At 46.4% G+C, this 26,907-nt stretch overlaps 1 protein-coding gene across 1 annotated transcript; it reads right to left on the bottom strand.

Moving 5' to 3' along the window:
* Positions 1–943: 943 nt before the first annotated feature.
* PHYH (phytanoyl-CoA 2-hydroxylase) lies at positions 944–26,688 on the bottom strand. Its single transcript, XM_077301853.1, has 9 exons — positions 26,542–26,688; positions 16,097–16,152; positions 14,966–15,076; positions 13,396–13,564; positions 11,125–11,206; positions 8,821–9,002; positions 6,500–6,649; positions 3,745–3,879; positions 944–1,647 (listed from the first exon to the last, which is right to left on the bottom strand). Exons 1-9 carry the CDS (start codon positions 26,629–26,631, stop codon positions 1,594–1,596), a joined length of 1,029 nt encoding a protein of 342 aa, XP_077157968.1. The 5' UTR covers positions 26,632–26,688; the 3' UTR covers positions 944–1,593.
* Between the last annotated feature and the right edge of the window lie 219 nt (positions 26,689–26,907).

The following is a 26,907-nucleotide window of genomic DNA, read 5'->3' as shown; positions in this document are numbered from 1 at the left end:
CCAGTGGGTCTAATGCATTTTTGGAAGCTCATTCCACATGTTGAGTGGAGTGGGGCGAGGTCCTTGGGAAGGAGCAAACTTGTGCTGAACACACACATACATACTTTTCTTGGATGCTTTGGGCTGATCCTACGTTGAGCAGGGGGTTGGACTAGATGGCCTGTATGGCCCCTTCCAACTCTATGATTCTATAAAGCTCGGTTCCACTACGACGTGGCTATGAAGGCATATTCTTGACATAAGCCCTAGTAATAATTTGGGGGGTGGTCACCTATCCCTGTTTCCTCCACCAGGCCTCTCTCCCCTCTTTGCAGGCACCTGATATATCAAAGTGCTAGGCCAATTTTCCCAGCTAGAATTAGGCCTTGTTTCCCCCGTGAGAGCAGAGGGAACACGGTGTGTACGTTGCCCAGGCTTACACAACAAAAATATACTGTAACGCATTGTTTCCCAGCCATAGTACCGCAATGGCTCCTTAATGGTACTGCAGCTTGGAGGGGCCTGATACTGGCAGCTGGGGAGAGCCCTCCCACCCCATGCCTGCCATTTCTGGCTCCATGTGGGCAGGTTGACCTGCCCCCTCCCAAAGTGGCCAATGTTAAGCCTGGTTGGGATGGGAAGGGGAGGGGCCCCAGACATTTATACCTTTGCTACCCTAGGCTCCACTTCTGGGTGGAGGGATGGCAGTGAGGCATAACCAGGTGGCATCCTCGTATGTCTGGTGTCTAGCTGGAAAATATTTCAGCAGTACCTCCATAGCCAAGGGCTGCCCTAATGTGTTTGTTATTAGGTCCTCTAAAACAGTGGCCCCCAACCTTTTTGGGGCTGGGGACCAGGGGGGCGCTGGCGCCTCCATCTTTCCCACCGGGGCTGGTACCGAGACCTCTATGGCCTGTGGTTGGGGAACACCACTCTAAAACATAAAACATACAAAAACATGTGCTCAGTAGGGCAAAAGCTTTGTTTTTATTTTTAAAGGAATAATCAGCAACTAATGAAGGGTTGAGCTCCCCCTCAATGGCAGTCTTGAAGCAGCAGCTGGACAGATGCTTATCGAAGATGCCTTAGCCTGATCATACACTGAGCAGGCAGGTTGGACTAGGTGGTCTGTATGGCCCCTTCCAACTCTAGGATTCTATGATTCATCTCAGAAATTAAACTATGAAACACTTTCCCAAAAGAAATTAGACTGTGGCTGCAGGGCTCACAAACCACGGCTGCCTTGTGCAAGAGCCAGGAGTAATAAACCTGACTTTCGCTACCTAAGCTTAAAACCTGCAAAGACAAATGAGATTTTGCAGTTAAATTAAATCTCACAAAATTGCCTCGTTTTAATGCAGTAATTTAAAAAATGCATTTTCTGTAAAGATCTTGTGTATCAAATAAAGGTTGAACCTTACTTAAATTTTGCAAGTGAAATTAAAATACTTAATCATTTAAGTTACAACCTTGAGCCCGCGGCTTACAACCTCCCAAGGTGGTGTGTCAAAGACTAGTCTTTTTCTCAAGTGTAAATCTATTCAGAGAGACTACCATTGGCTACAGTGCATTTGAAAAATCAGCAAGGTGAAAGATCTGAGCAAATTCAATCCTTTAAAGATTTCTTCTTTCTCCTTTCACGAGACGGGCTCGAAACATCCACATGTCCTAAAAGCGAGAAATGGGGAAAGGAGTTTTAATCTGTGCACAGGATCCTCTCCACCCCCCCCCCCACAAGCATTAATTACATGCAAAAAACCAACAAACTCTCTGCATAGAATGGATTAAACACTGCTCACATATGATCTCACTATATGAATGACTAGCAATAAAACCCATTCTGCAAAAAATACAATGGGCCCTAGAAGATCAGAGTCCAGTAGCAGGGAGTTATCAAGTGGCTATGTTTGGATGCTGTGACACAGTTTACTAACGTAACAGGATTAACTTTTGATTATATATTCCTACTGTTATGATGGTCAGTTCATAGCCTGAGGAAGAGTGCCTGCCCTCGAAAGCTCACGCCTTGAATAAATCTTTGTTGGTCTTCAAGGTGCTACTGGACTCTGATTTTATTGGGCTACTTCAGACCAACATGGCTACTCATTTGAATCTCTCCAGCGGAGAGGCCAGCCACAGGAGGATTGTAAATAGCCCTCAGCACAACACAGACAGAGAAATGTGTTTGCCACCTCAGTCAGTTGCTGTAGAGCAGGGGTAGTCAAACTGCGGCCCTTCAGATGTCCATGGACTACAATTGCTGGCAGGGGCTCATGGGAATTGTAGTGCATGGACATCTGGAGGGCCGCAGTTTGACTATCCCTGCTGTAGAGGCTTCTTTCCTGACAGACCTGAAGGGAAGGGGCGGGGGTGGAATCCTGAGCAAGAACTGCAATTGGCCCTGAGAGGGGGATAGCCCACCAGCAGGAAAAAGGCAGTCCGGTTTCATCAGCGGTTGCTGGGCGGGTTCCGCAGACTACAGGGCATGCTGATTAACTGGTGAGTTGTCCTTGATCACAATGGGATGATGATGGTGATGTTGTATAACACAGTGGTCCCCAACCTTTCTGAGGTTGGGGACCGGCAGGGCATCGGGGCGTGGCCCGCGGCCCGCGCGGGCCGCACCCGCGCATTGGGCCGCACCCACACGGGCGTGGCCGGCCCTGATTCCCTCTCCCCGCCCTCCCGCAGTAAGAAGCTTCCCGGGCCGCAAGCTTGCGGCCTGGGAAGTTTTTTACTGCGGGGGGGGGGGAGAGGGAGCCGTGGCCCGGCGCCATGGCCTTCGCAGCCCGGCACCGGGCCGCAGCCCGCAGGTTGGGGACCACTGGTATAACAGACCAGAGCTATTGGTATAGTACACTTCCATGTGGGTAAAGAAGTTGCTAAAGGAACAGAGAACACTGTGCTTCATGAGAATGAATTATACACTTTTCTCTTTCCCCACCTCCTTAAAAGCAAGTTTCTAACCCTTATGGCTGAAAACAGATGCATATAAGCAATGCAGAGAGAAGATATGAAATCCATGGGGTCCTTGCCTGTCGTTGGAACTGGAAAGAACTAGAACCAGTTGTGCAAAAAGTTAAGAAAGGGAAACTATGCAAACCCTGTTTAATCATAGTCTGGCTTCTCATAGTACAGAATTTAGACTGCCTGCTTGCAAACCGTGAAGGATATTTTTTACGGCTCCGATGGAAGGCCTCTAGCCATTCCAAGAGAAAGAATACTACCAGTGTTTCAATTAATTCATGATTACATTAAAAACCATCAACTTTGACTCCTATCGTCTGGTAGGGAGGGTCTTAATGATGGGAGCCGCACCTACAGTAATCCACAAACTGTTCCGAATTTTACTTTGCTGCCAGCAGCTGCAAGACTGCTGGCTGCTTAGGGCTGGCTCCGAAATGATGAGAGTGGAGGAACAATTCGGCACAAGTATCAAGTAGGAATTTTCCAGAGAAGCAAAAACCCTCCTAATCCCCAGTGACTTCAGCAACATCAAAGGACATGCCTGGAGAACTAAATGAACTAATGGCATGGGAAGCTCCAGTTCAAACAGAGTCAGGGGTAGGGTTGGGCGCTTTGGCTGCCAAAGTAGCTGTTCCAGCCCAAAGCAGCCAACGTCACTCCACCTGCGCTGCCCCTCCCCCCCCCACGGGGCTGGCAGCTTTGGGCTGGAACGGCCGCTTTTGTGACTGAAGCACCCATCCCGACAGGAGTGTTACAATGCTGGTGCAAGACTTTAAAAACCAAACCCCAAAGCTTTACCTTCATGGAAACTGAAGACAAGATGCCATATTTTGATCTTGCAATTTCTTCCATTTCTCTTTCGATGTTCGCTTGAAAGGTGCCCTTCACATCGATGTAGTGGCAATTGCTACTGGCAAAATGGCAAGAGATGGCCTGCGGGGAGGTTTGCAAAGGGGATGTGATAAACGTTAGAAGGAGGACGAGTAAATGCTCTGGACACTAAATCGTCAGATGCCGGACGGGGTGAAAGAGCTCCTTTCGAGACCCTGGAGAGCTGCTGCCAGTCGGGGTTGACCATAAGGACCCTGATGGGCCAACGGATGCCCAAAGGCACAAAATAATGCTCACGCTTCAGTCTAAATACAGAGCCATTCTCAAATTCCAGCCTTTCCTTCCTCGACTACAGGGATTCCCAACCAGGGTTTCAGGGAGCCCGAGGGTTACGCGGCCTTTCCCAGGAGTTCGGATGGCTGCTTACATCACTAGACATTGCTGTAATCCCCTTCCCCTGCTGCTCTACAGGCCAAGTCTTTCTCCACAATGGGAACAGTAAACAATCCATCAATTGGCTGGCTCCTGCATCTTCCTCCAGACTCCCTTCTCAGAAGGGGCCTGGCACCACTTCTGGGGTTCCCCAAAACCTGAAGTAGGTTTCACAGGCTCCTCCACAGTGCAAAGGTTGGAAAAGGCGGTACAGACTTCAGCCACTAACGTATCAGCTAAGAAAGGAAACGCGCTAAAACTAAGCCGTCTGAAGCTTTGCTAAAGGATTTTTCAAAAAGAAAGGTTCCTACGGTGAAGCGAGCGAGTGGCGGGTTTGCCAGAATGAGTCAGCAACGACATCCCTTTATATTTGTGCTTTCAAATGCAGAGCTGCCGCACAGAATTGTGCCGTATGAATAAACACGAGTGCTAAAATCTTTGGCTGTGACAAGCAGGCATAGAACCACCAAGTGCTAACACTATTAATTTCCTTCTCAGAAGTGTCCATTTTATGTCTGCCATTGGGACATGTGGATGGTTGGGCGTTAGCAGTTCCATGTCCTGTCCTTACTGAGGGCTTCTCTCAAATTTCTTTGTAACTTGCCTATGGGGAGAGGCAAGGAATAAATCTAAGAAATAAATAAATAATACTTTATGGAAAAAAGACAAAGAGCTGAGATTTATACCCTGCTTTTTTCACTACTCAAAGCAGCCTCATAGTGGCTTACAACCGCCTTCCCTTCCTTTCCCTGGGAGGTAGGTAGGGCTAGGAGAGCTCTGAGAGAACTGGGACTGGCCCACGGTCACCCAGAAGGCCTCATGCGTCTCAAAGTGGCTAACCATCTCCTTCCCTTCCTCTCCCCACCCAAAAACACCCTGTGGGGTAGGTGGGCCTGAGAGAGCTCTGACAGGACATTGACTAGCCCAAGGTCACCCAGTGGGCTGCCTGTAAAGAAGTGGGGAATCATTTCTCTGGATTAGAGGCTGCCACTGTCCACCACTGCACCCAGCTGGCTCCTGTGGATCTTTCCCACAGTGTCCCAACTGAAATCTGTTCAGATGCCATGAAGGACCCCTACCCCTTCCCCCAGCCCAGGGCACCTACGAGAAGGCAAATGTGCTCATTTCTCATGGCAGACCTGCCTTTCCTTATAAGTGTTCTCACAAGTTCCATGTCTTAGTTCTCTCCCCACCTCCACCTGCCCCTTGTCATGCCAATGATCTCTGAACATGTTTAATGAAAACAGGCCTCCACAGAGCAGTCCTTGGGCTTCTACAGCAGAGGAAAACACTCTGCGGGGCCAGCCACGGATGGCAAACTTTGCATTTGATCGTTTTATAGAATCATATAATCAGAACTGGAAGGGACCTCCAGGGTTATCTCATCCAGCCCTCTGCACAATGCAGGAACTCACAACTACCTGCCTACCCAGAGTGACCCCAATTTCATGCCCAAATGATTCCCCCCACACCAAAAATCTCCAGAATCCAGCCTGGCCAAGAGGGAATTCACCTACCATCCCACAGTGGTGATCAACAATTCCCTGGGTATGCAAGGAAGGGCCACAAGAGACCAACACTGGCACATCCCTTCCTGCCCAGCCACTCACAATCTGCCCAAGTTCATAAAACCAGCATTCTGTCAGATAACTATCTAGGTAAAGGTAAAGGTATCCCCTGTGCAAGCACCGAGTCATGTCTGACCCTTGGGGTGACGCCCTCCAGCGTTTTCATGGCAGACTCAATACGGGGTGGTTTGCCAGTGCCTTCCCCAGTCATTACCGTTTACCCCCCAGCAAGCTGGGTACTCATTTTACCGACCTCGGAAGGATGGAAGGCTGAGTCAACCTTGAGCCGGCTGCTGGGATCGAACTCCCAGCCTCATGGGCAAAGCTTTCAGACGGCTGCCTTACCACTCTGCGCCACAAGAGGCTCTAGATAACTATCTAGCCTCTGCTTAATAACATCCAAAGGAAGAGATTTCACTCATTCCTGTATCGCTACTGTTGTTTTGCAGTTTTGTTGTCCTACACCAAATAATTTCAAACAGCCGCAACAGCTACTGTCAAAACCCTCCTCTTAGCTCTAACTTAAGTCTACAGAAAGTGAAATACATTTAAAAGGAAACAAAAACCTAGGGAGGCTGAAGTCGCTTTCATAAACTTCTTAAAACAAGACAATTAGCTCCAACATTGAATGTCAAGTAAAACCCGGGAGGGACTTCCATGACGGAACTGGCTTTTAAGAAGCCCAGGCTGTTCGACGCCTGCATCTCGACCTTGCCTCTTACCTTCCGGAACCCTGCGGTCTTGTTCATCCCAGAGCCATGGATCAGCAAGGGATGAAAAAACACTGTGTCTCCTTTTTCCATAGAAAGGTGGATTCTGGGGGTATTTTTATCAAAATCCTGTACGCCATGGTACATTTTGTTCACTCCACCCTGGAAAAGAGTTCATGAATCACTTTCTTAATCCGACAGGTCATGCTCCAAGCATGCAGACCCTTTACAGCTAAACCACCCATAGGGTGTTTAAGGCAAGAGAGGTTCTTTGCTACTGCCTGCCTCAGTGTCGCGACCCTGGGGATCTCCCATCAAGTACTAACCAAGGCCAACCCTGCTTAACTCCTGAGAACTGGTAAAGTCCAGGTTAGCTCTGACTTAAAGAAGGACTGCTTAGCGCAATCAAGCCTAAGTCCCGCCTAGCTCAGCAGCATGTGTTCAAGAGGCCAGCCAGATATCACTCCAGAGGTTCTCAGAAACAGTGTGACGACCATCCCACGTTATCCCCTGGTAATTTGCACTGAAACATGCACTGCTACTGAACTGGGAGGTTCCATTTTGCTGGCATGCCCTTGGAGAAGTCTACCCAACTCCGACTTGTCTGATCATCTCACGAAGACCCTGCGGAAGGCCCATATTCAACCTGCCTTCCAACAGCTGCACTGGCTGCCAGTCAAGTTCCGGGTCAGGTTCAAGGTGCTGGTCTTAGCCTTGAAGGCCTTATGGGTCCGTGGTCCTGCGTATCTGAGTAAGGCAATGGCAAGCCACCTCTCCTCTTTGCATGAAACATCCCAGAATTGGGGTCTCCATGAGTCAACTACACGTTCTTCTTATTCATACTTCTATATTGATTGTAAGGCACGTGTGCAACATAGCCAGGAGAGCTGAGGACTGCCTGGCATCCAGGTAAGGGACGTTCAGAGGTGGTTTTCCATTGCCGACCTCCATACCATGACTCTAGTGTTCCTCGGAGGACCTATTACCCAATACTAGTCAGGGACGACCCTGCTCAGCTTTCGAGATCTGATGAGATCAGGCTTGCATGGGCTGTCCAAGTTATCATCACAATTATAGCATAATATTTGATATAGATCTAGTCTTGACTCCTCCGTTCCGTAGGACCCAAGTGTTCGTGATGTCTGCTTTTTGTTTAAAAATCCATTTTTCCTCTAATGGGGGACACTCAACTCCCCAGCCCCTTTGCGGATAAGTGACCAGGACACTTTTTAACCCCTGCCATACTGAAAGGATGAACCAGCAGGGGGTTTTCTCCATACAACCTAGGGCTGGTTCTGCACTTACTTTGTTCTTTCCCTTGTCAATCCTGCTGTCAGTCCTGAACCCAGGTCTTCCTCCTTCCTATTCCCCAAATTGAAACAGAAAGGGTTCTGCACTTGATTGGGGAAGCTCAGAGCAGGGAAGGGAGCGATGGTTGGAATGAGCAAGGGGTGAAGTGAAGTTATTAAAGGAGCATGTTTTATTTGTCTTTTGACTCCTGAGCCAGAGCAAACTGAGGAGGAGCTAAACACGAGGCTCTTTCTTTCTTTTCCTGAACGAGGGGGGGGCAAGGGAGGGGAGCCAGCAGCAGCTGCCGCTTTACAGAGAAAAATAACTCAAGAGGCAAATCACTGCTGAGAGAAGTGTGGGCTTCTGGAGCACAGTCACTTTAAAACAGAACCCAAAATGAGGGAAGTCTCGCAACCAGGACGTTTTTGAACTGATGCCCTGGCCAATCAGGGAAGACTGCTTTGCTAAGTCAGCATTGGAGGAAGTTAATCTGGCAAAACACAGAACATCTACACTTATACTGAGGGCTTTAAAGCTGTTTTTTCAAATATAGCAACTTATATCCACTCCTGGATATTGCAGGGGAAAGGTAGGTCACCGTGATCAATCATGCATGTTGCAGAGGGAAAATTTAAACTGCCCAAAATCAAAATGGAAATCAAATACAGTGCAGAGGGGAGGGGTTTATTCAGGCTGGGAGAAGATAAAAAGCAAAGTACAGTCTCGACCTAGGTTTGTTGCCTGAGCACTGCTTCAAATTATACACCACATGAAAGGGAGTTTTTCTTTAAATCTATCCATAGAAAAGAACGAAGGACAGCCCATCTGTGGCTCTCCAGATGTCCATGGACTACAGTTCCCATAGGGCTCTACAGGGGTTCATGGGAATTGCAGTCCATAGACATCTGGAGAGCCACCATTTGGCCACCTCTGGCCAAGCGAGTCTCGTGTCTCCCCAGCACCAAACATACACCTGCCTCCCAATCTGCGGACCAAACCTTCCCCTTTCTCTCACTTTCTCCCTCTGTCTCACTATCAATTACCTCCCAGTTAGGGTAATCATGCTGTTTCAGAGTCCCTTTATGAGTTCCCGGCAACACGACGAGGCAGCCATTGCTGCGGTCTACTCTTTCCATGGCGGTCCAGGCACAGACAATGAGCTCAGCGGGTCGGAAGGGGAAGTAATGCAAATCCTGGTGCATTGGGTGCCGCGAGGTCTTCTTCCCTGCAAAAAGTATCCCCATTAGCTTACTGGCAGAAGACTGTCCCAAAAATAAGGGAAGACGCTAAGCTATCCCATGCTCCTCTGCCATGCTGACGGGGACCTGGAAGTTTTCTTTCTTTGGAAGAAATGCAGATTTCTTAGTATTGGTTTCAAAGGGAAAGAGTTCGCGGGAGAGAAGGGTGGGTGGCTGGGTGTTTGGGGGCGGGAAAGCAGCGGGACTCCCAGGGTACTCGAAATAATTGGGGTGCAATTATGTCCAACGGGACAGAGTTAATTTTGCCAGCAGTACAGCTCCAAATCTCTGGGTGAGCCTCATATTAGGGACTGCGGCCTTCCACGCCACCCTATCCCGTCTCATCCCACCCTGCCCCAGCATTGCCATGATTGCCCTCAGTGGGGCTAGAGCGGCAGGAGTCTGGAGGGCTAGGATGGAGTTGCTGCCCATTTCCTGGGAGCTCTCTGGGCAACCACTCTGTCCTCTTCCAGCCTGGGCAGTCTGCGTGGTGTACTGGTTAAGGAGTGACAGACTGTAATCTGGAGAACAGGGTTTGATTCCCCACTACTCCTCCACATGCAGCTAACAGGGTGACCCTGGGCTAATCACAGTTCTCTTAAAGCTGTTCTCTCAAAGGCCTCTCAACTCCACCTACCGCCCAGAGTGTCTGTTGAGGGAGAGAAAGGGAAAGTTGTTTGTAAGCTGCTCTGCGACTCCCAGGAGAGAAATGCAGCATATAAGAACCAACTCCTCCTCCTCCTCTTAAATCATATAGTGGGATATAACCCCCCCCCCCCAGCTTTTCTTGTTCTCAGGGGATTTGCTAGTGGTGACAAGAAATCTCTTCTGGGGAGCAGAGAAGGCGGGTTATAAAACTGGTTTATTTTGAGAGCTTCTCCATTGTTAAGAGACCAGCTTGGTGTTGTGGTTAAGAATGGTGGCTTCTAATCTGGTGAGCCCTGTTTGACTCCCCACCCCTCCACCCGTGGCCAACTGGGTCACCATGGGCCAGTCACAGTCCTGTTAGAGCTGTTTTCACAGAGCGGCCCTGTCAGAGCTCTCAGCCCCACCTGGCATGGGAAGAGGAAGGGATGGTGATTGTAAGCTGCTTGGAGATTCCTTTGGGCAGTGAAAAGTGGAGTATAAAAACCAACTCTTCTTAATTTGAGTGAGACAATGGTGGAGTCTGCTTTTTAGGCTGGTGGTCAGATAAGAGCTGGTAAATTGAGAATGGACAGGAGGATACAGAAAAGCAAGGACTGAACAAGTAGAGGGTTTAGTTGTGCAGATTTCATAGAATCATAGAGTTGGAAGGTACCTCCAGAGTCATCTAGTCTAACCCCCTACAGAATGAAGGTAAGTCACAACTATCTGCCCACCCACAGTAACCCAAATCCATGTCCAGATGATGTCCCCCGCTACCAACCCCCCCCCCCCCCGAATCCCTGGTCAGTCTGGTCTGAAGGGAATTCGCCTTCTGACTCCAAAGTGGCAATCAGATTTATTGTATCTTATTATATACCTGGGTATCAAAGCTGTTGAGAGTGAAATCGCTGCTATTGCTGGGGCGTGTGCTCGATTTGGCCTTCTGTTCTGAGACAGAGTTAAATGGTGCAGAAGACAGAATCATCCGGGTAAGGGGTTCCTCAGGTGTCATTGCCCACAATCTCCTCCTTCTGGAATTGGTTCCAATTCCCAGGTCCCCTCCTGCCCTGCAAATGCCCTCCAGAGATCGCCTTTCTCACCCCCACATTGGAAAAGGGATACATCCCCTTGGTCCCTTCTTACTGCTATGTGGGCACTTATGTGGGTACACAGAGCAGGCTGCATGTGTACCACTGACTGCCTCCAAGGGCTGATGGAGCCAACACTCCTGGCGGAGAAAAAAATAGAACTGCAAAACAAGACAAAGGGTACAGGCATGGATCATGACTGCATCTACTGCAGAAGCCGCTCAGACCAGGCATGGCCATTGCTAGATTCTTTCATTCAGACTTCTATTGCACCAGCTCCACAAGCACACGATGCACTTTTCAAGAAGGTAAAATTCCCCCAGTATCTTAACACTACAATGTTCCCCTGTCTGAACATACTATTTTATTTCTCACTGGGTTAAAGGTCACTCACCCGAATCTGGAGGTTTATTTATCAACATGGTGTGCATAGCCATGATGTCCGGTCCGGTAAAACATTCAACGTATTTTAGTATCTACGGTAAACAAAATGGGTAAACGTATTTCAGAAACCTGACGCTTTCAAGGCACATGGCTCAGCCTTCTGCAAGAGACATCTTGCGATTGAGCCCACCACCCTGTGTCAGAATTCCAAAGGTGCCCGGACTCAAAAATATTGGGAACCCTAGCTGAGGAACATCGGATACGTATTTAAGCCCCTCAAGGAACAAAAACAATCACTGGATGTGGACAAAGTTTGAGTACAGTGGCTTGTTTAAGAAAAAGAAAGTTTATAAACTTTCATGTGCATGCATGGTTAGACTTTCTGAGCTCCCCAAATTTCTGTGCTCCTCTTCACTCCCGATATATTCAAGCCCCACCAGATTATCTTTCCTGGTTGGAATTTAAAAGCCAAAGGGGGCCTTTACGTTAGCGAGGGATGATGTCCTCCCGTCTGTGGTGGGGTACTTTAAGAAAATCCCAAGACCTGAGAGGCTCTCCCTGTGTAGGCAGGGGGATCCAGAGTCACTGGAGCATGTCTTCCTTAGATGTTCTCTTTATGAGGCACCTTCCATTCATGTTTGTGCTCTAGGATGAAGACCACTGTGCTCCTCTTCTAGGAAACTGGATTGACATACTCTCACTTAGAACAGGTCTTAACCTTGGCTGAAACACACCATACCAACCCTCTGGAATGGTGGGACTTTATTACTGATTATATATTGTTGTTGGTCGGTGCAAAGTCATGTCCGACCCATCACAACCCCATGGACAATGATCCTCCAGGCCTTCCTGTCCTCTACCATTCCCCGGAGTCCATTTAAATTCACACCGATTATTATATATAGCATCTATTTATTTAGTTGCTTTAGACTCCTTTCTGTCTCACTAGGAACCATATCTTTTTAGAGGATATGTCCCCTTTTGGGGGGTATCCATCCCATTTTGGGCTCTTTTTCATTGGGTGGGCACAACTTCCAAAAGGCTACCATAAGAGGCAGCCATAATATGGCTGCCACCAGTGGTGGTCTCAACAATAAAATGGCAAGAGGTAGAGTCAACCACAAAATCTCAGAGTGATAGTAATTTTTCAACATTTCAGGCAGAAGTTCTGTTTAACAGGATGCCTTTTTAAATGAACATATTTATATTTTAAAAATGTATTAGGTACACAGAGTTCAGTTTTAGTAGTACAGTAAAGATCCTTGTGCTGTGGTACCAGCTGCATCCAAAGCAACTCCTTAAAAATATGCACAGCCATTAAGAAGCCCTGCTGGGTAAAAGGACCACCTGGCACTGCCAACTTTCTAAAAATACCTGGCAGGAATCAGGGAAGCCTGCTATGTGATTGGGAAGCAAGCTATAAAACAAGTGTGGTCTGGATTCCAGTCCCCACCCAGCTCTGATGTTCTCCAGATGACCATGGTCCATCTATAAAGGACACTCTCTTGAATTAGTTTGAAGGTGTTACTCATGACCTCACAGATAATGCAGTTATAGGTGCATTTCAGGACACTACCGTGCACCTAAAGGACCGCCACTCAGCCTATGCCCCTCTGAAGAATGCCATGGTCAACTGATTACAACTGGCGAGTGATCCCTGACCCCAAGGAAGAACATCTCACCTCAACCAGGGCCAGGATGTTCTCTGTCCTGCCCCCCCCCCCCTTGATGGAATGAGTTCCTGGAGGAAATCCGGGCCCTTCCGGAGCTAGTACATTTCCATAGGGCCTGTAAAACGGAGCTCTTCTGCCAAGCTTTTGGTTCAGGCCAGTAAGATGTTAACATCTACTGGGTCTTCCAGACCCTTCTCACATCAGAAATGCCCACTGAATACATCAAGAAACAGTCTACAAATTGACTTGCAATTGAAACTTTGTTGTTGTCAGCCATTCAGTCATGTATAGCTCGTGGTGATCATATGGCACAGTTACTGCCATGATTCCCAATCCCGCACCACCTCCCTCAGCTGTACAATGATCTGGCTGATGTCCATCCCAATCGTGTCCAACCACTGTGTTCTTTGTCAGCATGCTTTCCTTTTTCCATTGACCCATCCTGACATAATAGTTTTCTCCATTGAGTCGGATCGCATGATATGGCCAAAGTAAGTAATTTATATTATGCTGTATTTTATATTATGCTGAGCCACAAGGATGGGTGGTATAAAAATGTAATAAATAAATAAATACTGCACAGATACATATATATATATATATTTTACCTGAGGCAGGGTGCAATATCTAAAGAGCTCTTCAACTTCCTGAAAGTCCTGTACTTTCGTGACGGCTTTCTCATCAGGAACAAACTCCGACTTGGCAAGCGAGATGTCTCTCATGACAACCAGCCCGTTCCCTTTCACTTCTCTTCTGCAGATTCGTGCAAACTCATCTCTAAAGAGAAGATGGTCATTGGCAGACTTGGAACTACCGTGTGGCATTTAAAAACTAAAGCGATAGCTTTTGGTACTGAAAATTCAAACTGGATGCTGGGATCAAGAGAGCCATGCCACTCGGGGAAGCCCAACTCCTTTGCCAAACTGTGCTAATTTTAAGAATACTATTGAAGACTTTGAGCTTTACCACGTTATCTTGAAACAACACACACACACACACACACACACACACACGCGCGCGCTCACCAGGTAACCTGGAAAGCTTTATGCTGTTCTGTAATTTTTTTGGCTGGTTCTAATATTACAATGCGCCTCTTGTGGCGCAGGCTGGTAAGGCAGCCAACATGCTGTCTGAAGTTCTGACCATAAGGTTGGGAGTTTGATCCCAGCAGCCGGTTCAAAGTTGACACAGTCTTCCATCTTTCCAAGGTTGGTAAAATGAATACCCAGTTTGCACAAGGGGCTTTAGCTTTTAATATTACAATACATATCGTTTTCCGGTTTGTGTTTCCTACTTGTGGAAACAAGCCATATGTAATCCCTGTCAAATGCAATTCAGTTTTGAAGAGGGGAAAAGCAGCTGATCTCTGTAATGTAGGGGTTCTCTTGGAGGGCGGTGTCTACTCCAGATCTCCAGGAATTTCTTAAACCAGAATTGGCAACCATTCCTCAAAAGTCTCCATCTTCAGGAGGCTGGAAAAGCCTTATCCTGCTTGCTCCTGGCCATGGGATTTTCCATTGCTTCTCTCTCTATCTATCTGTCTTTCTCTGCAAACAGGACTAAACGTGGTTTTTACAAATAACTTACATATGTTTTTCCAGATTAATTATATATTATTATTATTACTTAGATTTATAGCCCACCACTCCCCTAAGGCTCGTGGTGGGTAACAACATATAAAACCCCCGATAAAAACCCCTAATACATAAAAACCATCCTAATACGTAACACATCAACCAACCCAACACGGCGACATTACCCAAGGAGGAAACCAGGGATAACCTGAAGGACTGCAGAAGAGGGGGACCCGATCTCACCAAGTGGTGCCGGCCTCAGCCATAAGCCTGGTGGAAGAGCTCCGTTTTGCAGGCCCTGCGGAAAGCTGGTAAATCCCGCAGAGCCCGCAGCTCTTCCGGGAGCTCATTCCACCAGGTAGGGGCCAGGGCCGAAAATACAGCAGCTGCACAACCACCCAAAGGAAATGTAGGCAATACAGCATGTTTTGAATTTGCAGTAGACCTATCACCAGGCAAGAGGTGAGGAGGGGCACTAGGGATGTGGCATGGGTGCCAAGGGGACTGTAGCCCAAAAAGGTTTGGGAGCCACCTGCTGTAATGCAAACAGTGGGTTTTCAGGCAATCTCAATCCATGCAATTCATCTAGGCAAGTGCACTTTACCTAAAACGTTGAATGTCTTCATCGGAGACCAGATTTTTTATGACCAGATAACCATTCTCCTCATAGAAATGTCGTTGTACTGGGGTTAAGCGGTCATTATCCAAAGTATAGCTATAAAGATAAGAACAATTAATTAAGTATCAGAGAGTACTTATCAAGATTACAAATACTGCAGTACAGTTGGGATTGTTGCAGTTCTGCAAGGCAGATCTTGGTGTGTTTAATGTCTTGTGAAAACGGCTATCCAATGTCAAGCTGGTGGACCATGATTACTGTTTGTATATCTCCCAACAGGCCCCGGCAGAGTATCTCTCCCTGTTAGAAGCCATACATCTTAGGAGGGCCTGTTTATTAGCAAGGGGATCAACTCTACCTTCTGAGGACCTGGAGGGATGTTATAAGAAAGTGCCAAGAACAGAAAGAGACAGCCCTTGCAACTCTGGGGAGGTAAAGTCCCTTGTACAGACGACCCTCAGGTGCCCCCTCTAGATAGCCGCCAGAACCAGGCAAATTCTACCTCTACTTGAAAACATTCTCAGCTGTACAGAAGAGGGGGAAAAAAAACTTCTCCTATGGAAAAGTAAAGCCTCAACTGTTAGCCAAGTTGCCAAATATTGGACCCAAGTATACAGTGTTTGAAAGGCTCAGTTAAGGATCTATAAAAGGTGACTTACAGGAGCATCCTTTTTCTTTGGTTTTACATGCTGTTTAATTTTAACACTGCATAAGGTATTAGAATACATTCATGGTAATCTGGTAAGTATCTGAAGAGCATGGATTAGACCTCATTACTGGCCCTCAAAAAGCAGCACGTCCAGATGTCCATGGACTACAATTCCATGAGCCCCTGTCATAGGACCCTGCAGGGGCTCATGGGAATTGTAGTCCATTGACATCTGGAGAGCCACAGTTCAGCCACCCCTGGTTAAGTATTTTCTGAGACACTGTATCACCAGGGAGGTGTTTTAATTAAAGGAACTCCAAAAAACATTATCAAAGAGTTCACGAAATTATGCTCAGACTTCTAAATCAAAGTATCTGCTAGTTTCCTGCTTATCACCCCAAAACAGACTAAGGACTATTTGCCTTGGTCCTAATTAAAGAAGAAATAAGGTAAAAAACATCACAAACCGGAACTTTGCAGGGTGTTCTGCAGAAACAACATGGGCTGAAGTAGGAACTGCTGTCTTGAGAGTAAATTAAGGAAATAAAAAATCATTTTAATTTTGGAACAGATTCAGAGTAAGATGGCCTATAGTGGCACGTAGGATTCTATTAGTTATTTTGTATTTGTATCACCACTTTGGACCCAAATGCCGGGAGGTATGTTTGCTGTTTCAGCTCATCTGGGGGAAAATGGCACCATCCAGAGAAGAAAAGTGGGTCTCCTCAATTCAAAGGCATCTCAAAGTGCCTTATAATCAACCACCTTCCACTCAGTGTGTGGCCTGAAGAACAACCAGATCTGTGATAGAAACTTGCAACATAAAAAAAAAAAAAAAATGCTATCAGGCACAAGGTTCTGATTTCAATCAGGACTTTCCCCCTTCTCTCCTGTTTATCCGATCTAAAGGCCAAAGGGAGCGACCATTTGCCTCTTTGAGGAAAACAACTTGCTTGGTTTCCCTCAGCTGGACAAAACAGGAGTTCCCTAGGACAGGAAAGATGAGTAAAACGGCATGAAGGCTTTTAACCCGCTCCCCATGATAACTGGGTGCACCATCTGCCTTGGACCTTAGCAACCATCTTCAATGACCATTCGTGAAATGGAGGTTGTAACTGTTAGAAAAATAAATTCCCCAATCCCTTTCCTGCATTAATAAATCTAGAGGGGAAAAAAAACAGAACAGCTGTTTTTTGGGACCCCGCTTTTCACTGCCCAAAGGAGCCTCAAAGTGGCTTACAATCGCCTTCCCTTCCTCTCCACACAACAGACCCCCTGTGAGGCTGAGAGCTTTGAGAGAAATGACTGGCCCAAGGTCACTCAGCAGGAGGAGTGGGGAATCAAACCTGATTCTGCAGATTAGAATCCATGGCTCATAACCATCATACCACACTGGCTCTCCAAGGTGTGTACCTTGGCCTTCTTCCAGTGAACCTGAATGGCATGCAGTCTCATTCCTAGGTCCTTTATTCTCATAACAATCCTGGGAAGCAAATTAAATTGACTCACAGCAACCGGTGAGAGCCAATGGGATAAAAATTTATTAGGTCAGGGATGGCCAAACTGTGTCTCCAGAGGTCAATGGTCAATGTAGTCTAGGGACATCTGAAGAGCCACAGTTTGGCCACCCCATTAGAGGGAGAGAGGGCCATATGTGAACTTTGCGGACAAGGAGCAGTTCAAACTCAACTCTCCCTAGCAGTATGATAGAGGGCTGCCAGTGAACTGTGAGAGTCATGTTCCAATACCCGGTCTATCCTGGAAGCTTGCCAAGTGACCTTTGGCCCTTGGGACACCGCCTAAGTTGCCTTAGAGGACTGTTGTGAGTATAAACCGGAGCAGATCCAATTGAGAATACATCCAGGGTATAAATGAAGCAAAGAAAAATAAATATATAAATAATTCAGTTTTCTGTTTGCCATATTGTACTGCCTCTCAGTCGGCATGCTAAGTCCTATTGAAATAAACAGGTTCCCGAGCACAGTTAAACACACCGTGTGGTCGATCCTATTGGTTTTGGCTTGAAATTGCGATATGTGTCAGGATCAGCACTAAAGTATACAGCTTTTTTCTTCACAGAAAACGGGCACTATAAGCCTAACACAACCTTATTGACCGACATCTGTATGTTTCAGGTCCTCCTAATCCTATGTGTTCTTGGTTTTTGCTTTTGGGTTCCAGGCAACTTTGCCATAAACCATAAATCTCTGGGCATTTCACCTGTCTTGCAGAACCAGAAATCCCAGAAAGGTGATCTGGGCTCTGTGTTTCTAAAGGACCGCCTCTCCCAGTATGCCCCCAGAACTTTAAGATCTTCTAATAATAATATGTTGGTCATCCCGAAGGGCACTCGGTCAAGGACAGGGCCTTTTCAGCCATGGCCCCCGCCTGCTGGAATGAGCTGCCTATCAATGGATCTCTTCTAGAAGGCCTTGGATTGAGGCTAGAACCCAATAAAATCTATCAGCCTCCCTCTCTCCATCTGGGTTTCCCTCCACCGATTTAGAACCTGTGAAATGGACCAAGAGGCGGATCAATGAATTCAGCAAATGTAATGGAGCCCCATACAAACGCTTTTAATTGTGATTTTACAGATGATGTACACGTGATGCGCGTTGTGAATCAATATAAATCAAATAATTGAATAAACAGCTTTGCCCAACCATTCTGGAAAAAAGCTTGTCAGACTTTCGGCAGCCATAAAGATGCAGGCGTCTAGCATTAAGATGAACACATGACTCACATTTAAGGAGTCATATAAACAAAGGTATGCCAGAGATTGCCCTCAAGACAAGCACATGCATCCTTCAATCTTGGCCTAGATCAAGCCATACACTCCGAAGATTTGAGATTTTGAAAGTGGACGAAAGGTTTCTAATCCACCCAGCATGGCAGCCTACTGGGTCCCCCCACCCTGTATGGGCAAATAACGTGGAAGATATGGTCACAAGTATAGTCACGGGCTTTTGTACTTTCTCACATCACATATATATGTATTTCTTCCATTCCTGTGCTGCCATATATAGAAGTATTGCTTTTATTCTTATGCTGTCCTGTTTTCTTGCTGCGACATATTATTAAGGGAAGAGTATTGCTCATATAGAGCCTCTGGTGGCGCAGAGTGGTAAGGCAGCAGACATGCAGCCTGAAGCTCTACCCATGAGGCTGGGAGTTCGATCCCAGCAGCTGGCTCAAGGCTGACTCAGCTTTCCATCCTTCCAAGGTCGGTAAAATCAGTACCCAGCTTGCTGGGGGGTAAACGGTAATGACTGGGGAAGGCACTGGCAAACCACCCCGTATTGAGTCTGCCATGAAAACGCTAGAGGGCGTCAACCCCAAGGGTCAGACATGAACCAGTGCTTGCACAGGGGATACCTATACCTTTATCTTACTGCTCATATAAAGAAGCTTTAGATCCTTTGAAGTTGGATATTTGCAGGATTCACATACCATCATCTTCTTAATGAGATGAGAAAACAGGTGAACTTTATAATTAAAAAAGTTCACAGGCTTTTGGTTTCATGGATGACATATACCAGGAACTCCAACTTTGATTATGTTTCTAGTTTAAGCATAAAATGGTAGTTATTAGCTGGGTAGCTGAGCTCAGTATAGATCCACCAGATTCTATACGTATGGCCCAGGGGTCTATATCTCCGCTCCCGATAGCTGATAAGAGATTAGAGATGTGAGGTATGTATGAATGCTGTAATATTGTAACATCTATATTACAACTGCCTGCTAATCATAAGGGGATTTCTGCACCCTTTAAAAATAGTGAAACGCTTACCTTTTGTTGTCGTTATATTCCGGATTTACATAGGATGTCACCAACATGCAGCGTCTGTGCAATAAACAGCCAGCTACTTCCTACTTTTTAAAGCACTAATTGGTAAATCCCAAAAAGTGGATTCACCAGCCTATGTAGCGCTACGTAATGTACAGCAACCAGCAGAGGGAAGTTGTGGAGGCTAAAACAGATGAAAGGAGGCTGCTTTGTCCCACCCTCACTCCTGCACACCTCTTCCACCATTGCTCTCTTCCACCATTTCAAGCAGGCAATGTGGAGGGTAAGAAGCGAGAAAAGGTGGCAGAGAAGAGCGAGACATCAAAAAGGTGAGAAGGGACCGGGAGGCGATTTTTAGTGTTAGGCCACTTGACTGGCGTAACACTATTTTTACAGATGTGCGGAAATACCCGAAGAAATAAATCACAAGTCTAACTTTCCACTAGTGTGCTTATTGCTTCCAAATCCTAATAAAAAGAACCATTCCCAGCTTGATTGGCAAGACACGCCCCCCCACCCCTTTTTGTTTTCTGAGGAGAATGAGCAAACCTCCATGAACAGCATAGGAGGCAAAATGAGAATCTGCTGTGTGTATGTGGAATCAGCAGAAAATACCACTCTGCCCTCAGGTGGTGTGTGTCAAATGTGTGTTTGGATACAGACCTGAGATATAGTCTGTGTGGTTTCCTTCCCTTACGTGTTACCTAGCCCAGGGGTAGTCAACCTGTGGTCCTCCAGATGTCCATGGACTACAATTCCCATGAGCCCCTGCCAGCAAAGGCTGGCAGGGGCTCATGGGAATTGTAGTCCATGGACATCTGGAGGACCACAGGTTGACTACCCCTGACCTAGCCCACTCTTTGACCCAAAGGATCGGCAAAGTTATTGGAATAAGCAAGATCTGTAGTGGGCACGATTCAGCAGCATACGGTGAATATACTACCGAGGGCATTAGGGAGATATGTCCTTAGCTTATTTAGATCAGGAACTTCCTGGTAGTTTCAAATCATCTCCTGCTGTGTCCTGATGGACAGGAGATTTTCTGCTCCTTTGAGGACTAGCAGACTCTAATCTGGAGAACCGGGTTTGATTCCCCACTCCTCCCCATGCAGCCAGCCGGCTGACCAGTCACAGTTGTCTTAGAGCCGTTCTCACATAACAGTTTTGTTAGAGCTCTCTCAGCCCCAACTACCTCACAGGGTGTCCATTGCGGAGAGAGGAAAGGAAAGGTGCTTGTAAACCGCTTTGAGACTCCTTCGTGGTAGTGAAAGGTGGAGTATGAAAAAAAAAGCTCTTCTCTTCTTCTCCCTTTCTACTTTCTCTCCCAAACAACAGCCAGTTAGACTGGTAAGACTCTCCTCTCTTCTTTACATAGCCGTTTCTCTTCTCCATAAAGCCATCAATTCATTAAGCAGCTCATTCTTCTTTGCTTATTTAAACTCTGCCAACAAATGTGGCATACATAAAATACAAGTCGGGCTGCCACCCTCCTTGCTAGCCTGTAAGACTGCTATGGAGTTGTCACCGACCCCACCCCGTATGAATTTTCATGTGGGCACAATGGCCATTTCCAGGGGGCATCTCACCACTTCCGGGGTTCCTTGAACCCTAAAACATATTTCAGGGATTTCTCCACAGTCAAAATCCTGAAGACACTGTGACACATACACGTTTGTTCTGTATTTTGTCCTAAGCTATTATGGGGGACAATTTCAGCCACAAAAGCAGAATCTGGATATAACAAACCACTGCAGAATCTTCTACAAATTGAGTATCTAAATAAGAGAAGCAGCTGTCCCAATACACCGCAGCATGAAAGCGGCAAAAGCAAGCCAGAGACAAGGCTGGAAGGCTTACATGCTCTCTGGGCTTGCAGAAGTATATGATTATGCTAAATTAAATTAACTAAAGGCGGTGGGGTGGGGTGGGGTGGAAACCCAGAATATAGCCTAGGGAGGAACTGCACGGCTTGTCTCTGTTGTGCATTTTGCTTGCCTTAGCCCTAAAACTGCAGTCATCCAGTTCTTGTAACTGCATTCCAAAAACCTCACCTGGTCTCACACTGACCTCTGTTACTTATAGTTCAATCCAGTAAGCAGAAGAGTTTGTTTTCTACCCCACTTTTCACTGCCCGGAGTCTCAAAGCAGCTTGCAATCCCCTTCCCTTCCTCTTTCCACAACAGGAACCCTGTGAGGTAGGCGGGACTGAGTTTTCTCCTTGGTTTAAGCTGGTAAAGGATCAGAGATAAACACAGGCGAATCCATAAAGTCAGCAAGACTTTTGGCAGAAACTTTCACCCAGGCAACCCTAAAGCTCTTCCTGTGCAAGGAAGTACTTCAGGCTTCAATACCAGAATGCAAATGTGAGAGGTAAGGTGAAGGAACCAGGTGACAACACCTTAATTACATTCCAAACCTGTCATTAGAACATCCAATAGGTTTAATGAGTGATTAAAAGGAGGAATTTGCTGCCAGAGGATGGAGTCATGGCCACAGGAAAAAATAGCTTTAAAGGAAGATTAGACAAGATTCATGGAGAGCTAAATTCTATCAGTGGGTCTCGCAGACCTAACTTTTAATCTCTACCTGCTATACCACACTGGCTTTCATAAGGTGGCTGCTATTGAACAGTATCAAAAAGCCACAATTACTTGACTCATGAAAGTCAGGTGGTACCAAGTCATCCAGAGGTTTCTGCTGGGCCTAGAGTTGCCAATCTCCAGGTGGGACATGGAGATCTCCCAGAATTACAACTGAACTCCAGACATCTGTCCACCTGGGGAAAATGGCTGCTTTGGAGGATGGAGTCTGTGGTATTTCACTATGCTGAGGCTTCTCCCCTCCCTAGACCATATGCCCAAATAGGCCTGGAAAGAGACCTGTCCCCTCCCCCCCCCTGTCATTTTTTCATAGAAACTGAAGACCGGAATACTGTGGTTGCCTAGCAACAGCCACCAAGCAATCCCATTGCTTAAAGCTGCAGGTGCTTCTTTCATCATTTTTGTTTTTTTTAAAACTCCGCAATGTATTTTGTCTAGATGTCAAATCTGCAAATCTGAGGTACTTTTCAAGTTTATGGGGAAATATGCCTTGCCCCTTCACAACTCCAGTCACAGTATTTAAGTCTCCACAGACATGGCCGTCTTCACTATCACTATTAGAATATAAGATTATAGCTGAAAAACAATAGTTCTCCCTCTAGTCAAGCTTCTAGTCAAGTCCGAAACCAGCTTATCTGTAGGAAACTTCAGACAACTTCTGTCCTACTCCCTCTTTGATGAATAAAAGGTTTCAAGCCGTCTCCATTTGTTTACTCGAAAGTGGTTTCTAGCCTTGGAAAATTAAGGAATTGTCCTATCCCTGAGGCTGATTGAATATCACTCTGAATCTTTGATAATATTAGCTCAGCCATGCTGCAGCTCCCGGAGCATCTGTAGACAAAGGCCCCAGGAATTATTAAATTCTCTTGCTATGTCCCTAAGCTTGTGTCTAGTTTCCACACACATTGAATAATGAGCTTTCAACATGCTTTTGCAGCTGCAATTTCCAAGTGAAACAGGGAAACCTACATCGAAAGTACACTGAAACTGCATTATCCAATGTGTGAAGAATGAGGTGTGCTTCCCCTGGAGCATGCATGTCCAGAATGAGGCGGCTTCTGACACCCACAGAAATGGGACAGTCTAGAGTGAAATTTTATACAAACAAAAAAAGAAGGGAAGACAAAAACCCCAACCTGCAAAACAGATCAGGATCTAGAATTAGATTAAGAATAAGAAGACAAATAAGAGTTGGTTCTTATATGCCACTTTTCTCTACTCGAAGGAGGCTGAAAGCAGCTTACAGTTGCCTTCCCTTTCCTCTCCCACAACAGACACCCTGCAAGGTGGATGAGGCTGAGAGAGCCCTGATATCACTGCTCGGTCATAACAGCTTTATCAGTGCTGTGGTGAGCCCAAGGTCACCCAGCTGGCTGCATGTGGGGGAGTGCAGAATCGAACCCAGCATGCCAGATTTGAAGTCCACACTCCTAACCACTACACCAAACTGGCTCTCTAAGAGGTTGAGAGACACAAGTATTTGACAGAACACGAATTTATCTGACAGAGCTCAAGAATTAAAAATATTTAAAAACCACACAAAGGGAACACGTTTTTCCGTATAGGTTGCACACCTATCAGGCTAATATTATAGACCATAATAAGTACAGAAGAGCTAACATGTTTTTATCTCAAAATCAGAGTCCAGTAGCACCTTTAAGACCAACAAAGATTTAATCAAGGCGTGAGCTTTCGAGTGCAAGCACCCTTCGTCAGACTATGATCTTCTTACATGACAGGGAATATATAGCAAAAATCAGTTCTGTTACATCTTTATCAAAACAGCCAATGAATCCCCTAGAATTCAGTGTACTTTACAAAGAGAAACCAAAGTGTTGCTGATAGAGAGATCAAAGGCTATCACCTCCCCATATGTTGCTTGCTCCATACAGCTGTGTTTTTATCTGTGAGGTTTTCATCAGAGGTCAATTCAATCACACAGTTACAAATACAACAGAAATATAAAAGCTCTTTTCTCAACCAGACGTTAAAAAATCTTTACTTAAGAATGCCTTTACATTTCCTGGGTCTGCAAACTGCTGTTTGAGACATACACAGTTCAATCTACTTCCACCCAGAGGATGTTCCAGATATGTGCCTGTTGAAAAATAAGCCTGTTGTACAACAACTAATAATAGCAAACTGCAGACCCAGAAAGTGTAAAGGCATTCTACTTGAGTAAAGTTTTTTTTATTTATACTTTTATTGTGTGTGATTATTGAGTGTGATTGTACTGACCTGATGAAAACCTCACAGATCGAAACACGTTGGATCCAAGTTTCTTGTACTTATTATGGTGTACATGTTAAGACTGATGTGTGTGCCCTATAGGGAAAAGACGTGTTTCCTTTTTATGTTTTTAAAATACTTTTAATTACCTTGAGCTCTGCTGTCAAACAAATTGTTTAATGAATATATCTTTATTCTTCTGTGTCCCACAACCTCTCCAGTCTTCATTTTAAATTTTATACAACCAGCATTTAGGTGCTACATTCAACAAACAGCAACAGGTTGTGGAATGACACCAGCCCACGATTTGCACCTTACGTAAGTTAGAGGTATGAAGGTCAAAAGGCAAATCCTGCAGCATTGCAAATTTTGCTGGATTTTCTGTGTGTGTGCATGGGGGGGGGGAGAGAACTAGCACAGCTGGTAGCACCAAAGCTCTGAAATGCAATGGAGATTCCCCCCCCCCCCCCCCATGCATCCTTTGGAAACTGCTAAAAGAAGTGCAGAAACAACACAGCCCCTAATAAATTGTCAAGGTAGACAACATCATTTTCTTCCCTGGAGGAACACTTGATGTTGTGCACAGATCTCACATCATGCTAACAACAACGTAAATGTTTTCAACCGCACCGGTTAAAAGGGATGCAATGCTGCAGATAAAATGACAGCCCGCATTTGCCCCTTTTTTGATACCCCGTGTCCTATTTAAAGATAGTGGTTCCCCACCATACCTCATAAAAAGTACACTGCTGGCTTGAGGAAACCCGATAGGCAAACCGACATGGGTTTCAAGCTGGTCTGTGGAAATAATTCAGCAACAACACAACCTCCCAGGAAAATCCATTTTAGGGCAGAAGTTGAATAGATCAGCATTTGATTTCAGAAAGTGATTTAAGTAGCATGACAGGTATAGCCCTGGACCTTTCTTCTCCTTCCCAGTAAAAACTCCCATTAACTGTGCAATTAGCAGGAATTGAACGAAGAAAGCTTCCAGCATTGGCCATCTACAGGGACCCTGCTTCCTCCTTCCCAGAAATCCACCCATGTGTACTGCTCTGGACCTGTTTGCATCGTTATACTCTGTTGCAGTTTAATGTTAATGTTATTGTGAAAAGCTCCATGTACTGTTCTATGCATTTCATGTAAACCACCCTGAACCTCAGGGGAGGGCGGCTTATGAATATATAATCGATCATTTGGATTCCAAGGTAAACTACCCGTGGAATTATTTCCCCTGCGCAGTTGTGTTACATGCAAAAGACAGTGGCAATCTACACACTCTACTTGGAATCAGGCCCCATTGAACTCAATTAGGATTTACTTTCAAATAAATGCCATCCATGCCACTAAAGGCTCACACAAGATAAAGAGTGCAGTTACTTCAAATATTTTACCACCTTACTACACATGTCATGGCTGACACAAGCTCAGACAGTACATGTGGCTAGCTAGAATATACACAAGGTCTAAAATTTGACAAAAACTATCTGCACAAGCCCACCAGGTCATTTCTTTCCCTCACAAGCTTTCCTGAGCTCCGAGCTCACTTCACACACAAAAAAGTATGATGAAATAGGAAAAGCCATGCATTCGAGGAAGTGGACTTTGATTCGGGAGAACTATTTCTAATATCAGCTTGGTCCCTCTTTAAGGCTCCCACATTGAAAGTTTCCTGCAAGAGACTAACCAAGCATCCCTGCAGGAATCATCAGCTGGGAAACAGGATTTGGACCCAACTCAGCCCCCATGAATAACGTCAAGAGGGATCTCTGAGCACTCGCAGGGAGAGAAAATAAGCAGACAGAAAGCATCTCAGGGACTGAATTGATGAAGACAAAGATAGTCCTCTAAAAGGGATGCCCAACCTCCACACGGGACTTGAGGATCCTCAGAATTATAGCAGGTAACCAACCCTCAGAAATCAGCTCCCCTGGAGAAAACAGAAGCTTTGGAGTGCGGACTGCATGACCTTGAGCCCTGCTAGGGTTGCCAGGCCCACTCCAGCCACCTGCGAGGGATGGGGTGGTGGTAGGGTTCCCAGATTCTATTTAGGAAACTCCTGGAGATTTGGGGAAGGAGTTGGCTTCAATAGGATACGATGCCATAGAATCCCGCCTCAAAAAGCACCCGTTTTCTACAAGGGAGACGAGTCCGGTGGCTCCCCCGGTCCCACCGGGAGGCTAGCACCCTTAGCCCCTGTCCTCCCCAAGCTCCAGCCCCAAACGTCCAGGATTCCCCCCAAACTGGCTCTTGCAATCCCACCCCTTAAGCAGCCTGCCGCGCAGCAAAAGGATACGAAAGACGAGGCGGTTCCGACCGGGCAGAGGTGCCGAAGCAGAAGGGCCAGCCGGGCGGCCGCAGCGCTGGAGACCTTCTCGCCCTCCATGTCGCTCTCGCACTAAACCCGACCAGCTGATGGCAGGGAATAGGGCCCGGGCAAGCTCCGCCGATTGGCTGCCGCCTGGCCTCGCCCTAGAGAGGCGGGGAAGTTCCCGGCTGAGCCTCGGAGAGCCGCTGGAGCAGAAGGCGGGGCTGCGAAAATGAAACCTCCCAAAATCTTAGTCGGGGAGGAGGACCTTTCGGGGATGGGGGGAGCAGAACAACCTCTCACCCCCCCCCCCCAAAAAAAAGGGCTGTTGGGCTCAGCAGGAGTCTTCCTAGG

Source organism: Paroedura picta, chromosome 10, assembly GCF_049243985.1.
Source record: "Paroedura picta isolate Pp20150507F chromosome 10, Ppicta_v3.0, whole genome shotgun sequence".
NCBI lineage: Eukaryota > Metazoa > Chordata > Lepidosauria > Squamata > Gekkonidae > Paroedura > Paroedura picta.
The sequence above is the reverse complement of the archived record's forward strand: the minus strand, read 5'-3'. Positions and strand labels throughout refer to the sequence as shown.

Coding starts and splice junctions, on each gene's coding strand:
- PHYH (XM_077301853.1), bottom strand. CDS start 26,631: ATGGAGGGCGAGAAGGTCTCCAGCGCTGCGGCCGCCCGGCTGGCCCTT. Junction 13,565..14,965: donor GAAGACATTCAACGTTTTAG/GTAAAGTGCACT, acceptor TCTTCTCTTTAG/AGATGAGTTTGCACGAATCT. Junction 9,003..11,124: donor AAATAAACCTCCAGATTCGG/GTGAGTGACCTT, acceptor TACTTTTTGCAG/GGAAGAAGACCTCGCGGCAC.